We start from the raw sequence: 16,237 nt of genomic DNA on the forward strand, positions 1-16,237 counted from the left end.
AAGGTCGGTTGGGGCGCAAAGTTGTATTTCCGTAGGACCAGGCTGCAACGTTTTGTGGAGTGAGCGGCGAGTCGTTGCGCCCTGTTTGTGTGTGCACTGCTGAAGTGTCCCTGGCTGGTGGAGTTTTCGCGACGGAGTTTGTAGTTATTCCCCGATCGACGCACGAAGTGATTTTGGGCATCGACTTTTTGCCGCAGTGTGGTGCGACCGTTGATTGTCGCACGGGGGAAGTTTGCGTCAATGGCCATGTTTCGTCCGGGCTCTTAGAGGAGTCTTGCAGTCAAGGTGAACTTTGTGGGTCTGCAGATACTGTTGTGCACGCGTCCACCTCGGTGTGCGTGCCGGTTGTATGTCGCGGTGAAGTTCGAGACAGTTTCGATGCCTCCGTAGAGCCAATGCATCTAAATTGTGCGAAGAAGAACGTTTTTGTCCCTCATTGTGTGGTATCCATCGGCAACGGGCATGCTGGCTTGTGTACGGCCAACTGCTCGGCAGAACCCGTCCTGCTTCCAGACGGCTTGAAACTCGCCTACTTTACTGAATACACGTCTTCGTCCGTAGCCGTACTAACAGACTCGCCGTGTGAACCTGCTGACCTTCGCCAAGTCTCAGACAAAAAGCTTCCGTCTATGATAAACAAGTCGCTCAGCACAAGGGAGCGCCATACCTTGGTGGATACGCTTTCTAAGCATCTGTCAGTGTTTGACTGCGCAGCCGGACAAAGCGTTCTCGATTCCCGAGTCACGAACGCGCCATACTATAGATACGGGATCTGCGCGCTCGATCAGGCAAAAGCCTTATCGCGTGTCGCCTAACGAGCGCAAGATAATCGGGGAACAAGTGAGTGACATGATAAAAAATTGGGTAATACAAGAGTCCTCGAGTCCTTGGGCAGCTCCGGTCATACTCGTCAGAAAGAAAGACGGTAACTGGAGATTTTGCGTCGATTATCGAAGATTAAATGCCGTGACTAAGAAGGATGTCTACCCGCTGCCCCGGATTGGTGATGCAATTGATTGCCTTCATTCGGCCTCTTATTTTTCTTCAGTGGACCTGCGCTCAGGATATTGGCAAATCCCGATACACCCGACAGACAGAGAGAATACAGCCTTCATAACCCCGGATGGATTATTCGAATTTAATGTGATGCCATTTGGGTTGTGCAACGCTCCAGCAACCTTTGAAAGGTTCATGGACCCCATTCTGCGTGGGTTAAAATGGAACATCTGTATGTGCTATCTTGACGACGTTGTTATATTCGGGCGTACATTCAATGAGCACAATACGCGCCTGGATATTGTCCTCGACTGCATCAAAAACGCCGACCTGGTTCGGAACTCAAAGAAATGTAAATTTGGTGACCGTCAAACTCTTGGGCTGGGTCATCTTGTTGACAAAGACGGTATCCGGCCTGATCCCCTCAAGACGGCAGCTGTTGAGGCATTCAGTGCGCCGCAGTCAGTGAAGCAACTTCGTAGTTTTCTGGGTCTTTGCTCTTACTTTCGCCGATTTATTCCTGGTTTTGCTGACGTCGCTTATCCTCTGACAAATCTGCTACATAAGACGCACGGTTTGAGTGGACACCCGAGTGCGAGTCTGCATTTCGTCAGTTGAAGTTCCTGCTGACCTCCCGACCTATCCTTCGCCACTTCAATCCTACTGCGCCGACAGAAATCCACACAGATGCTAGTGGCGTCGGTTTGGGAGCCGTCTTGGTCCAACGTTATGACGACCGTCAGCACGTGATTGCTTATGCAAGCCGCTCATTAAGCAAACCTGAACGAAATTACACGGTGACAGAGCAAGAATGCCTCGCTGTAATCTTTGCAGTTCAGCGATTTCGCTCGTACTTGTACGGACGCCCATTCCTAGTCGCCACAGACCACCATTCCCTGTGCTGGCTCGTGAATCTTCGCGACCCTTGTGGTCGCCTTGCGCGCTGGGCTTTGAGGTTGCACGAATATAACTTCACTGTTGCCTACAAGAGTGGCCGAAAACATGCTGACGCAGACTGCCTTTCCCGTATGCCGCTTACTACGACGTATTGCGACGCAGACGATTTTGATCATCTCGTCGCTTCTGTAACATCCGCTTTTCCAGAAATCGAAGCGTTCAAAGCAGAACAACGGACAGACACCAAATTGGAGCCACTCTTCACTTCTGCCCATTCAAGTGCAACAAGCAGCTACTGTCTACGTGACGGGCTCCTGTACAAAAGGAACTACTCAAGCACGGATGCACGCTTCCTTCTAGTGGTGCCGGAGCGTCTCCGGCCAGCAATCCTTCAGGCTATGCACGATGACCCTACCTCCGGTCACTTAGGCACTGTGCACACCCTTTATCGCATTCAAGAACGCTTTTACTGGTCCCGGATGCGACATTCTGTTGAGTTGTATGTCGCCAGCTGCATACAGTGCCAACATCTGAAACGCCCAAACACTGCCCCATCTGGTCTCCTTCAACCTGTGCCGCCTCCCAGCTCACCCTTTCGGCAAGTTGGAATTGATCTGTTAGGCCCTTTTCCAAAGTCATCTAAGGGGAACCGCTGGATAATTGTCTGCGCCGACTATTTCACGCGCTATTGCGAGACGGCGGCTATACCATCAGCCACCGCCACCGAAGTATCGCTCTTCTTACTTCACGCTATTGTTCTGCGACATGGACCGCCTGGTGTTATTATAAGCGACCGGGGACGTCAATTCACGGCGGATATCATGGAAGAGCTTGTGCGTTTATGTAACTCGCACCTCAGGCACTCGACGCCGTATCATCCGCAAACGAACGGCCTCACTGAGCGCACTAATCGGACAATCACAAATATGCTTTCCATGTATGTTGCGTTCGATCACAAGAATTGGGATGAAGTTCTACCGTTTATTACTTACGCCTACAACACCGCCAAGCACGAGACAACCGGCTACAGCCCCTTCTTCCTTCTATATGCTCGGCAGCCCCGGTATACGCTCGACACTGTCCTCCCTTTTTAGCACCCCGAAATCCTACGGTCGCCGATACGCTATGCCTCGCTGAAGAGGCTCGGAGACTTGCGCGTCTGCGGACTTTGGCATCACAAGAAAACTCCAAAGCCCGCTACGACGCACGACATCGGCCTGTTGCATATCACCCTGGTGATCTCGTTTGGCTTTGCACTCCTACAAGGAAGCGCGGTTTGTGCCAAAAGCTGCTGGTAAACTACGATGGACCATATGATGTCTTCGACAAAGTCAGCGAAGTGAACTATACTCTCGCGCGCCTCACGAACAATGGTAGACGTTCTGCTAGGACACAAGTCGCGCATGTAGCACGGTTGAAATCGTGCACGCCACGACAAGCTTGTTGCCTCGCCCAGTGGGCTTTGTCTGCGAGGAGAGGTATATGTTACGTCCAAGCGCGTAAAAGGGACGCGTGGATAAAGAAGAGAAAGAAAGAAGAGAACGAAGACTGTGCAGTGGCCATTCGATCCTGTTGTGCGTAGCCTGCCGTTCCTGCTCTCGCACGCCTCAATAAACTCCTTTTCCCCGTGCTTGTAACAATATATATATATATATATATATATATATATATATATATATATATATATATATATATATATATATATATATATATATATATATATGTATATATATTGTGAGCATTATGCATAGGCTTCATATTCTCCCCTGTACATACTCATCATCACCGTTTTGGGGCCTGGTGGTGGGGCTTTCCCTCGAGAGAATCAAGAAGAGACTGGCTGCCTAAACCTGGTCTGACAAGTGGTGGTGTGTGCTGTCCGGTTCCTTCGCCCTCTCGCTCCCGGTCTCTCTCCAGCTTCACCTACGCTACTTCCCTGGAGCTCCGCTCGGGTCGCCGCCTCTACCAACTGCACTCAACCATGTCGCAAGACCAGCAGACCAGTACCACGACATCCACCTTGCCTACTCCTGCGGGAACCCCTTCTTGGACAGTCACCACCCCTCAGAAGGATCCACTGGTATTTGCTGGGCTTCCAGGTGACGACGTTGAAGACTGGTTGGAGCTATACGAGCGCGTGAGTGACTTTAACCACTGGAACGAATCAGCAAAACTTGCTCACGCCGCCTTCTACCTAACCGGAGTTGCGAAAACTTGGTTTTACAATCATGAGCTCGATTTTGTCAACTGGAGCATCTTTAAACACCATCTACGGCAGATTTTCGCGAACTCGTCTGTCCGCTCCGATATCGCTAAGAAGTTTGCTGGGTGTGTACAGCACTCAGGCGAGTCCTACACTTCGTACATAGAGGATGTCCTCGCCCTCTGCCGCCGCGTGAACACCTCGATGGCAGAGAGTGACCATGTACGCCACCTGCTCAAGGGTATTGGGACTGCGGCATTCAATGCTCTTGTAGTGCTGAATCCCACTACCGTCGTCGACATCATCAGTACGTGTCAGCGTCTCGATGAACTTCATATGCTCTGCTTACACCCTGACACATCTGATTTCAAGGCGTCCAACGACAGCGAGCTACGTGCTTTGATTCGCTCCATCATCCGTGAGGAACTGCACGCCCAAGCTTCGTCTAACCCTCCTGAGGTCCATCTGGCGCCTCCTAGTGGCGGCCTACGCCATATCGTGAGGGAAGAGACAGCTGCCGTGACCTGCCCGCAAATCACGAGCTCGCACCCTATCCATACGCCAAAGCACGCTCAGGTTGCCTCTATAGCGCCACCCTCCCAGCAGCCACCACAACAGGCACCTGCACCACACATGTCCCTGAATCCTATCACCGCAAGACCATCGCCTGTTCCGTCTTATAACGCATGGAGCCCACCTCGACCGGTTTGTTACTACTGCGGCATCCGTGGCGACATTTCCAGGTTTTGCCGACGCCGTCAGCAAGATGAAAGACGTGGCTATGACGGCTTTGAAAGGGATCATTTTTCTGGCTCTGTACCACGACGTCGGCGTTCTGACTACGATTATTATCCACGACGTTCCCCATCTCCACAGGACTTCAACACTGCTGGTTCATTGCGTTTCCCGCGTCGTCCCTCTCCATCACCGATGCGGCGCTCTTCTTCCCCTCTACGACCGGCTACTTCGTCCTCCGATCACCGCCCGGAAAACTAAATGGTGCAGCTTCAGGAGGGAAAGCTGCATCTTTTGGACAACGTGAAACTCCTCCGGAGCGCCCGTCGAATGTACTTTTGGCGTGTGTTGAAGGTGTCCGAATCGAAGCCTTGGTTGACACAGGTGCATTGCTTTCCGTTATTAGTGCTGACTTGTGTTCTCGATTGCGAAAAGTGAAGACACCGTATAATGGCCCTCCCCTTCATTGTGCTAATGCAGTTCTTGTTCAGCCCTCCAGGGTTTGCACTGCGCGCGTTTTCATTGATGGCATCCTCCACCACATTCAGTTCATCGTGCTCTCTTCGTGCACTTACGCGATGATTTTGTGATGAGACTTCCTGCGCTCCGCCTCAGCTTTCATCTCTTGCCGTCAGCGAACTATTCATATGACGGACACTGAATCTTCGTCCGCCGTCAATGCTCATAGCCTGCGTTTTGTCACGTCTACCGACTGTTTCATTCCCGCGGGCACTGAGCATATTCTGACACTGACTTCCGACACTATTATTAATGGTGATGTGTTCCTTGCACCGAGCAGTTACTGCATTTCTGGTGGGCTTAGCCTTACTCCTAGCCTAGTATGGTTTCAGGACGGTAAAACGGTAGTCGCTGTTCATAACCCTACTTCTTCGCCAGTTGTGCTCTCCCAGGGCTCTACTGTGACATGCTTTACTGACACCGAACCTCTTTCGCTGGTACCGCTTCACACCGAATCACCACCTTTGTCTACCACAACTGATTATCACACTGCTGCCGCTGCTTTAACCGCCGCGATAAATCCCGATTTGACCACTGCGCAGATAGAAGGCCTTCTGGCACTCCTGCACAAACACAGAGCCTCATTTGACGTCCACTCCAAGCTTCTGGGGCGCACTTCCGTCGCAGTACATCGCATCGAAACCGAAGGCAGTTCGGTTGTACGCCGCCGCCCGTATCGCGTGTCTTCCGCAGAACGGAAAATCATTGCGGATAACGTTGATGACGTGCTGGTTCGCAAGAAAGACGGCTCTGTATGATTCTGCGTCGATTATCGAGCCCTTAATGAGATCACGCGCAAAGACGTATATCCGATGCCAAGAATTGACTATGCCATTGACTCCCTCCAGGGTGCAGAATATTTCTCTAGACTAGACCTCCGACCCGGATACTGGCAAATCCCCATGCACGAAGCCGACAAGGACAAGACAGCCTTTGCTACGCCAGATGGACTTTACGAGTTCAACGTCATGCCATTCGGTTTATGTAATGCCCCTGCAACATTCGAACGCATGATTGACACAGTTTTACGTGGCCTTAAGTGGAAGACCTGTCTGTGCTATTTAGATGACATCGTTATTTTTTCTACAAGTTTTCGTCAGCACCTTGAGCGCTCGGACGAAGTTTTCACATGCATTTCCAACGCTGGACTCCAACTCAACACAAAGAAGTGCCATTTTGCCAGAAAGAACATCAAAGTGTTGGGCCATCTTATCAACAAAGATGGCGTTCGACCAGATCCTGAAAAGGTTGCTGCTTCGCTTCCCTCGCCCTGAAAATCAAAAGCAATTAAGAAGTTTCTTGGGCCTGCCATCCTACTTCCACCGCTTCATCAGTCATTTTGCTGCCGTGGCGTCGCCGCTACACAAGTTGCTCACGTCGGGCACTGCTTTCCCTTGGACAGATTACTGCGAACTTTCTTTCCAAGCCCTCAAGCAGGCATTAACCACCGACCCTGTCCTCTGTCACTTCAATGAGAACGCACCAACTTGCTTGCACACCGACGCTAGTGGCCATGGGATCGGTGCTGTACTTTTACAGCGTGATACCACCTCACAAGAGAGAGTTGTTGCCTATGCCAGTCGCGCACTAACACCTGCCGAAAAGAATTACTCGATCACAGAACAGGAATGTCTCGCAGTAGTTTGGGCGATCCAAAAATTTCGACCATATCTTTACGGACGCCATTTCACGGTCATAACCGACCACCACACCTTATGCTGGTTGTCGTCAATAAAAATTTGTCAGGACGACTTGGCCGCTGGGTGGTACGCGTACAAGAGTACGACTTTGACGTTGTCTACAAGTCTGGGAAAAAGCATCAAGATGCCGACGCTCTCTCTCGCTGCCCGCTGCCATTATTAGCTTCGAGTACATCTCTCCATTGCTCGCCCCTTGATGATGAGACTAAGTCGTCACTCCCGTTATTACCGTTATTACCTCTCTCGGTTACTGACACGTTATCTTCCAATCGCCTCACTCACCTTGCCTCGTGTCAACGTTCTGACCCCTACTGCGGCAGCATCATCCAACGCCTGTGCGGAACTACATCTGCACCAAATGCCAGATTACGTCGACAACTGCGACTATTTAGGCTTGACAACGATGTGCTGTACAGCTACATATACAACTCCGACGGACACAGCTGGGTACCTATTCTTCCACGTTCGATGCGCACACAAGTCCTTGAAGCCTTGCACGACGACCCATCTGCTGGCCATTTGGAATTCCACAAAACATCCCACCGCGTTAGGAGCCGTTTCTTTTGGCGAGGCATGTCTACCTTTGTGGCCAAGTACGTCGCTTCTTGCGTTCAGTGTCAACAGCGGAAACGGCCGACTTCGCCTCCTGCTGGGCCTTTGCAGCCCATCCCATGTCCCGAGACACCGTTTGCCATCGTTGGGATAGACCTAGTCGGCCCTCTGCCCATAATGCCAGCGGGTCATCGATGGGTCGTAACAGCTGTTGACCAGCTCACACGTTACGCAGAGATCGCTTCTCTACGCTCTAGTTCGGCCTCCGACATAGCCACCTTCTTTCTAGATGCCATTGTGCTGCGCCACGGTGCACCTCGTGTACTGTTAAGCGGCCGCGGCAAGACTTTCATGTCAACAATGCTCGCAGAAGTACTCGAAGCTTGTGGCACAGTTCATAAGACGACATCCGCATATCGCCCACAAACAAATGGCTTAACCGAGCGATTTCATCGCACACTAATAGATATGATATCAATGTATATCGGGCCAAACCACGACAATTGGGACAAACTTTTACCTTTCGTGACTTTTGCTCACAACACCGCTATCCAATGAACTACAGGATACTCGCCTTTCTACCTAGTTTACGGCCGTTCACCGTCATTCACCATTGACGCCGCTTTCTTCAATGCCCCAACTAACACATCGGCCAGTATACCCGAACAGTTCGTCTCGCGAGTTGAGGAATGCCGTCAACGTGCTCGCGTCAACACAGAAGTCAGTCAGCTAGATCGCAAGCAACGTTACGACATCTCTCGTCGCGACGTCTCCTTTCGTCCTGGAGAGAAAGTGCCCCTTCGGACGCCCTTTCGTACACCCGGTTTGTGGGAGAAGTTTTAATCCCGCTTTCTTGGACCCTATATTATTAACGAACAAACATCCCCCGTGAACTATCGCGTTACTCCCGTAGACGTTTCTTCCGACCATCGTTGTCGTGGTTCGGAGATCGTTCACGTTTCGCGCCTAAAACGATTCGTTCGGCGTTCCCCTCCTGGCTAAGTCGCGGCCTGGCTGGCCGCTTGCGCGTGCGGGGAAATTAGTGTGACCATTATTCATACGCTTCATATTCTCACCTGTACATACTCATCATCACCGTTTTGGGGCCTGGTGGTGGGGCTCTGTCTCGGGAGAATAAAGAAGAGACTGGCTGCCTAAACCTCGTCTCACAAGATATATATATATATATATATATATATATATATATATATATATATATATATATATATTATACATACATATGGGGCCAGTGGCCCATATGTTCTTTGGATTTCCCGCGCCTGCTGGTTATCAAGAAGAAAGTCGTCTTGCAACGTGCCGTTTATCAACGACGAACAGCGACATAGCGGCGGATCTGTGCTTCGCATCGGGGGCGTACCGTCAGGCACGCAGCTCGCATTTTGGCAGCGGCGACAGTGCAGGCAGCACGTCTGACCGTTCTTCTTGTACATTACAGGCCCTGTGTTCAAACCTTCATTTGGATTTTAACCAGCAACTGTGCCGACCGTATTCTGCCTGAACTTTGGATTTCCCGCGCCTGCTGGTTATCAAGAAGAAAGTCGTCTTTCAACGTGCCGTTTATCAACGACGAACAGCGACATAGCGGCGGATCTGTGCTTCGCATCGGGGGCGTACCGTCAGGCACGCAGCTCGCATTTTCGCAGCGGCGACAGTGCAGGCAGCACGTCTGACCGTTCTTCTTGTACATTACAGGTTGGTAACTCTCGTGCACTGTGTGCACGCTTCTTGCTATTTTTGTTTTTGTTTTTTTTTTACTGTCGCCGCTGCCACCCATTGTGTTTTGTGCCATTGTTCTGATATTTTGAGTTGCAAGCATGCCTAAGTGTTACACTTGCCGAGCTCTACTGAATGATGACAAGAATGTTATTACATGCAGCGTTTGTGAATTTAGCTTTCATGGCACAGTCTGTTCGGGCATGACAGAAGAAGCATTTGCGTCCAAACGCGATACTAAGAGGAAGAACTGGAAGTGTGAGGCTTGTAGGCCGGGCAGTACGAAGGGCAGTGCACCTACTGTAGAACTGTTGGGAGATGCCGAAATCAAACACATGATAGTAGACATGAGCAAGAAGATAACCGCTCTCCTCCCTTTGACTGACAAAGTCGGAGAAGTGGAAAGGCTAGCTCAACTGCTATCTGATAAGTTTGATAACATTCAGGAACGCCTAAACAAGCACGAGAACGAGATAAAATGCATTCTTGGACGAGTTGATAAAATTGAGAAAGCCTGTGATGTTAAAAGTCTTGCCCAGCTACAGCTTGACGTTGACGACCTTGAATGGCGCAGTAGGCGCTTGAATATGGAAATCCACGGAATACCTGAGGAAGAGGGGGAGGACCTTCTATCTAAAGTCAATGATGTCGCTACAAAGTTGGGTGTTGATAGACTCGGTCGTGCAGACATTTACGCCCTTCACAGGATGGCATCCAAGTCGGGCAAGATACGGGGAGTGATCGTTCGCTTTGTGCACCAGGACACACGTCACATCTGGCTGGCGAGGAGGAAGGCTCTCCGACAGTCTAATGAGGGCCTCTATATAACGGAGAACATCACTAGGCATGCAAGAATTCTCCTTGGGATAGCAAGAGCATGGGCTACGAGGGTTGGGTATGATTATGCATGGCACTCGAACGGCAAAGTCCTGGTGCGCCGAAAGAATAGGGAACCAGCTGCAGTCATCAGGGGTGAGGACGACTTGACTGCCCTGTGCGACTGACCTATTTTGTCAGCGTATCTGCTTGTGTAACGTATTACACGACTTGCAATGGATTCCTTAGGATGTATTACACTCACTGAATTAGTCCGAGAATTCGATAATAAGCACAGGGGTTTTCTTCGGTGCTTTCACTTAAATGTGCAGTCCATTGGAAACAAGGTCGCGGAACTTGAATGTCTTTTCGAGAGGATGAATCACTGCTTTGATATTATCATGTTAACAGAAACCTGGCAATCAGATGACTTGGATGTTTTTCAAATTCCCGATATGAAAACGTTCTTTGTGCGTAGGCTAACCCGACGAGGTGGAGGCGTTTCTTTGTTAGTCAATAGTTCTCTTAAAGCAGTTCTGGTTGACGAGTTTTCTTGTGTAACTGCTGATTACGAAGTAGTGTGTGTTCTTTTTAGCAATGTCGTCATTGTATCCTGTTATCGTCCTCCAGATGGCAACATGCGCTCTTTTCTTGTTTTCTTAGATAACTTGCTTACATTTGTAAATGAAAATCAGTATAATGTTGTCATCGGCGGAGACTGCAATATAGATATGAATTGCAATAATGTAAAAAAATTTGAGTTCGAAAATTTGCTTTCATGTTATAACTGTGCCAACGTAGTAAATATTCCTACAAGGGTTACCATGTGCTCGCAGACCATTATTGATTTGTTTATAACAAATTATTATAAGTCCTTGGTTACAACAGGAGTGCTTTCGCACCCAATCAGCGACCATAGGCCAATATGCTGCTGTATTAAGACCGACAGTCCAAGAGTGGACACTGATGTTGCTTCTGGTTTCCAGCGTGTCTCGCAAGCTGCTCTGGACGCTTTCTATTTGGATATAAGTAACGTGTGTTGGGACAATATTTTTCACTCTACTGATGCCAATGTGGCTTATGATACTTTTTTGAGTTGTTTTTCGGCAGTATACAAAAAACATTTCATCTACAAACGACTGGAAAAGGTGAAAGGCTGTCGAAAGCCATGGATGACACGTGAGCTTTTGCACAAGATTGACAAAAAAGATCGTTTATTTAAGAAGTTTATGCGCACGCGTAAAGAAGTAGACCTAAGTGCATTTAAGCGGTTTAGAAATGCCTTAGATAAAGAACTTAAAAAATCAAAGGAAATGTATTACTTTCATCTATTTTCTTCCTGTTCTAAACGAACAGATGTATTATGGAACAAGTTGAATTCACTTATAGGACGGAGTGACAGGAAGGAACCGGTGACAGAAGTCTTGCACGGTGAGGGAACAGTCAGTGGTGACCGTATGGTCAACGTGTTTAACAACTATTTCGTGCAGAGAGATTTTGACACTGGGCCACGTGCATCCTACACAGCTCTAGATCCTCAAAATGCAAATACATTCTTTTTGGAAGCAACAGTAGAACATGAAGTTAGCTCTGTTTTCTTTGCGTTAAAAAACAGCCGAAGTTGCGATGCTGATGGGTTGCAAGTAAGGCCAGTAAAATACGTAATAAATAAAATTGCTCCTGTGCTGACATATATCTATAACTTATGTATTTCAACCGGTATTTTTCCATCCAAAATGCAAGTGGCTCGTGTAGTGGCTTTATATAAGAAAGGAGACAAAAAAGACGTCTCGAATTATAGACCAGTGTCGATACTGCCTGTATTTTCTAAAGGTTTCGAGAAAATAATCTATAATCGACTATATCCTTTCTGTAAGAAGCACGTGATAACGAAATGCCAGTACGGATTTATAAAAAATCGATCAACAGAACTAGCTCTTCTCGACCAGAAAGAATATATATTGGACAAATTTGAACAAAAACAATTTGTTCTTGGTGTTTTTATTGATTTCACGCAAGCCTTTGATTACATAAATCATAAAATTTTATTTGACAAATTAAGTCACTATGGCATTCGTGGGCTTCCCCTGATGCTTCTGAAAAGTTATCTTTCGGAAAGACGTCAGTTTGTGTCAATGAATGAAATGGTATCTGACAGAAAGCAAATAATCTCAGGAGTACCGCAGGGTAGCATTCTCGGGCCTTTGATCTTTAATTTATATATAAACGACATAGTCCATATATCTTCCGAAGGTAAATTTATAATTTATGCTGACGACACTAGCATATTTGTTTCGTCTTCATCAGATGCCGAACTTTTTCATAAAGGTAATGTCATTTTAGAGGAACTAAGCACGTGGGCAGATAATAACCAATTAAAGATAAATGCAAAGAAAACAAAGGCTGTGATGTTTCATTCTATAGGCAGGAAGGTTTCAGTAGTACGTAACCTAGTTTATCGCTGCTCAGAGATAGAGCTAGTTAGGTCTATTAAAGTACTTGGTGTGCATTTTTCAGAATCACTGCAGTGGGATGAGCATATCAATGCGATATTACAAAAGTTAGGTGCAATAACGGGAATTCTGAACAGAAACCGCTACCTAATTCCGAAGTCAATAAAATTGTTAATCTATAACGCCCTCTTCGCTTCCTATCTAAACTATTGTCATTTGGTCTGGGGGAATACAACACAATCGAATTTATCGCGGCTATTAGTCATGCAAAAAAGAATTTTGAGAATAATTGAGAATGTGCCACTCCGGCATTCTACTGAGGAGCTCTTTAAAAAATTTAAAATAATTAGAGTACAAGACACATATGAGTATAAATTGTTGCGTGAATATCGCCTTAACTATGACTGTCATAATTCTATCTTCATGGGTTTGGTGAATCTCCATTTGAAGGAAGCATGATATGCCACTAGAACAACAGAACTATGGAATGTTCCATATTGTCACACTAGCTATGGTCGGCAAATGCTCCAAAATAAACTTCCACGTCTACTAAATGAGTTTAATAAAAAACAAATCGATATTCGTGAAGCAACATTATCTGACTTGTACACATTCTTTCTAGCCTAACATTGACCACTAGAGCTGTTTTACGATTACTATTTAATTATATTGTTTCACTGTCACTATTACTAAGCGTACATTGTTATGAAATGTGCTGTCATTCGATGCTGAGGTGAAGTAAAGTATGTTAACGCATGATGCCCTACGTAGGACAGTAACTAATGTGTTTAATTTTGTGGTTTCGTCAAGGTTTATGGCAATGTTGTGCTTAATATGTTTTGTAAAAGTGTACGACCATGTGAACAAGACGTGTGTGCCTCTGCTGTTGTCTTTGCCAGCGTGGGGGCGAAGGACTCCCTCAAGCCATCCTTGAATGGCTTTTCCCTTCGCCTCCCATCACATGTATATGTGATAAACCAATAAAGATTCAATCAATCAATCAATCAATCTGTTTCTTTCTTCGTCCTCGTCCAGTCGCGCTTATACACTCTACGATGGACGCTTAGAGGCTGCGCTTCAAGAAGCCATCGAAGTCAGGGAAGCCTAACTGAGACCAACCGGTCTGCAATGCTCGCCGCGGAAATCGGTGCTACTATTTAGAGGCCCAAGCACAGGGCTCCCAAACCGAAAGGTTGGAGGCCTCTGGAAGGCATCGGCATCACTCTAAGGACACGTGAGGGCCTGTCTCATCCCCAGGGTGGAGTCTCTCCGGGTTTTAGGTAGGACGATCGAATCGAATGGCTCCAATAACGAGACGGTATTGATGTTCACCAAGAAAACGGACAACGCCATCAGGTTGATAAGAGGATGTTACCAACCGGTTACAACCAGATTACGGGAGGAGTTACAACCTCGTCCGGTTGGTTCATGCATTCGTGATGTGTCACTTTATTCGTGTCACGGCCATGCACAACTGGCAGAGGTCGGAAGCGGACAACCTGAACGCGTTCATCATAAAGGCGGTCCAGGGAGCTCTCGGGCTTCCCATGTACACGAGCTCGGAGCGACTGCTGCACCTCGATAGGCACAACACGCTAGAAGAAATAGTGGAGTCACAGGAGAGGGCGCAGTTTACCAGAATGACTTCCACGAGTGCCGGGAAAGAACATCCTCAGAGCTTGGAGTTGCCTCAACGGAGGTCGATACTAGTTTCTGCAGCATACCTCGCGAACAGACGCAGCGCATTACCGTTGCCAAAATTCCTCGGTATGTCCACCCCGAGCACAGCGTGGGAAGATGAAGGTCTAGGGCTAAAACCCTCCTGTAAAAAGGCGCAGAGTTGCTATTGCGTCGATGCAGTCCGGTACCCTGACGGAAAGGCATTCGCTACAGTCAGCGTCGATCAAGAAAGGAAAATCACAAACTCTTCACGATCCGGACGACGGTGGCCGAGGTTGCGGAACAGGCCGCAATAGCATTGGAACTGCTGGACGAAGGGAGAACGACGACATACGGTGACTCGAGATCAGTGTTCCCAGCATTCCAAGGGCACCGTCCGGAAACCAGTCTTGCGGATACGACGGAATAAGGAAATCAAGCAACACACGATCGTCTGGTTCCCCACTCACATGGTACCGATCAAGGATCGCAACCTCAACGAGTCGGCCCACAGAGCTGCGCGAGGAGTCGTCGACCGCGTAGCGATCGGGCGGCACGGCGCTGAGGGTCCGGACAGTAGGGATCCCCGTGCCTCGTACAACGAACTCACAAAGTACATTTATGTGGGGAGGCGGAAGTATCCGCCACCGCACTGTAAATTGAACAGACATCAGGCATTGACTCTGTCTCTTGTAAGTCGGGGCATGTAAGCCCCGCCGTCTTACACCGGACCTATCCCGAAATTCAAACGTTCAACACTTCCACTCTTTGCTCATATTTTGCGAACTTCGATCATATTCTCTGGCGGTGCCCCGCATTACGGGGTGACGAAGACGTTACGTCGTCCAAGTGGGAGGCTGCCCTACACAGTCCCGATTTTGAAGTCCAACTACGGGCTGTGGAACGGGCCCGCGGCGTGGCGGAGAGGCTAGATCTTTCTGTCCCGACGGGGGAGCGGCTCGCTACGTGCTAGTACAAGTTCCGATGGACCTCAATAGTTTTTCCATCCATCCATCCCTGCACTAAGGCTGTAACGTATAACTTCGCTTTGTGGTATTGTAGTAGCACTGCCCTCCTTATTACCGCGTCCCCATCTGCTTGGTCTGACTAGCTGTTAATTGCTAATGGATACGTTACATTAACATATTTCCTGTGCGAACTCAACGATGTCGAACCAGCAGCGAATTGCATTACCGCGGTCGGCTGCACGTTCAATAGACTAGGAACAGGACAATCCGCTTCTGTATACTGTTAGTTGAGTCAGTTATGATCGGTACCTAGAGAGCTTCGTTCAGACAGCCTGCGATTGCATTACTTGATTTAGGCTGCCCGCATTTCAATTCCAGTATAAAAAATAAAGGCAATAATTCTACGGTAGCGAAGCAATGTCCGCAGCTGCTGCACAAGCTTGCTTGCCCGGTCAAGAAACAATTAGATCAGGTTCAATTGAGGCGTCGCTCAACATGCGGAAATCGAACACGTCAGACTTACCGCAAAGGGAGACTCGAGGCTTGTGGAAGTACCTGAGCAATGACGGTTAGCGTGACTAGGCATATAAGCGTCGCGTGCATAGCTGCGGTCGTCAGAACGGCCCGATATTCTACGGTCTATCGAAGTACAGAAGTCACCTCACACGCTCTGCACTGATTGCACAAATGCTTGTGTACGTTGGGCTTCCGTTGCCCGGTGAATTTGAGGGAGTCTCAGCGCACTCATTCCGAGTGCCGCTATTGTTCTTCAGAACTCGAAGGCTACGTGGCGAGCGCTTCAAAGGAACACCTTTACGATTCTTAGCTGCAGTTGTTACTTTTCGAGAGCAGTGTCTGACTGTTTTAATAGCCCCGTTTTAAGAGACTCGAAATACAAACATTTGTTTCCTTCGGCGTGGACTTCGAAGATTTTGATGCATTTCGAAGGCTGTTCAATGAGAAGCTAGAGACATTTTACGTTTAAAGACCTTGCTGCATTGTATG

The 16,237-nt window shown here is 48.3% G+C and overlaps 1 protein-coding gene across 5 annotated transcripts in view; it reads right to left on the bottom strand.

Moving 5' to 3' along the window:
- The window catches only part of LOC135920839 (uncharacterized), a 250,850-nt gene extending 234,865 nt beyond the window's left edge, over nt 1-15,985 (bottom strand). For all 5 annotated transcript variants that reach the window (XR_011507723.1, XR_010570340.1, XM_070522868.1 and 2 more), the window contains exon 1: nt 15,756-15,985. Coding sequence is in view for 3 of the 5 variants with exons in the window: in XM_070522868.1 (XP_070378969.1) it covers nt 15,756-15,835 (80 nt within the window). In the remaining 2 variants the exon portion in view is untranslated. The remainder of the gene's footprint in view (nt 1-15,755) is intronic.
- Between the last annotated feature and the right edge of the window lie 252 nt (nt 15,986-16,237).

Source organism: Dermacentor albipictus, chromosome 8 (genome assembly GCF_038994185.2).
Source record: "Dermacentor albipictus isolate Rhodes 1998 colony chromosome 8, USDA_Dalb.pri_finalv2, whole genome shotgun sequence".
Lineage (NCBI taxonomy): Eukaryota > Metazoa > Arthropoda > Arachnida > Ixodida > Ixodidae > Dermacentor > Dermacentor albipictus.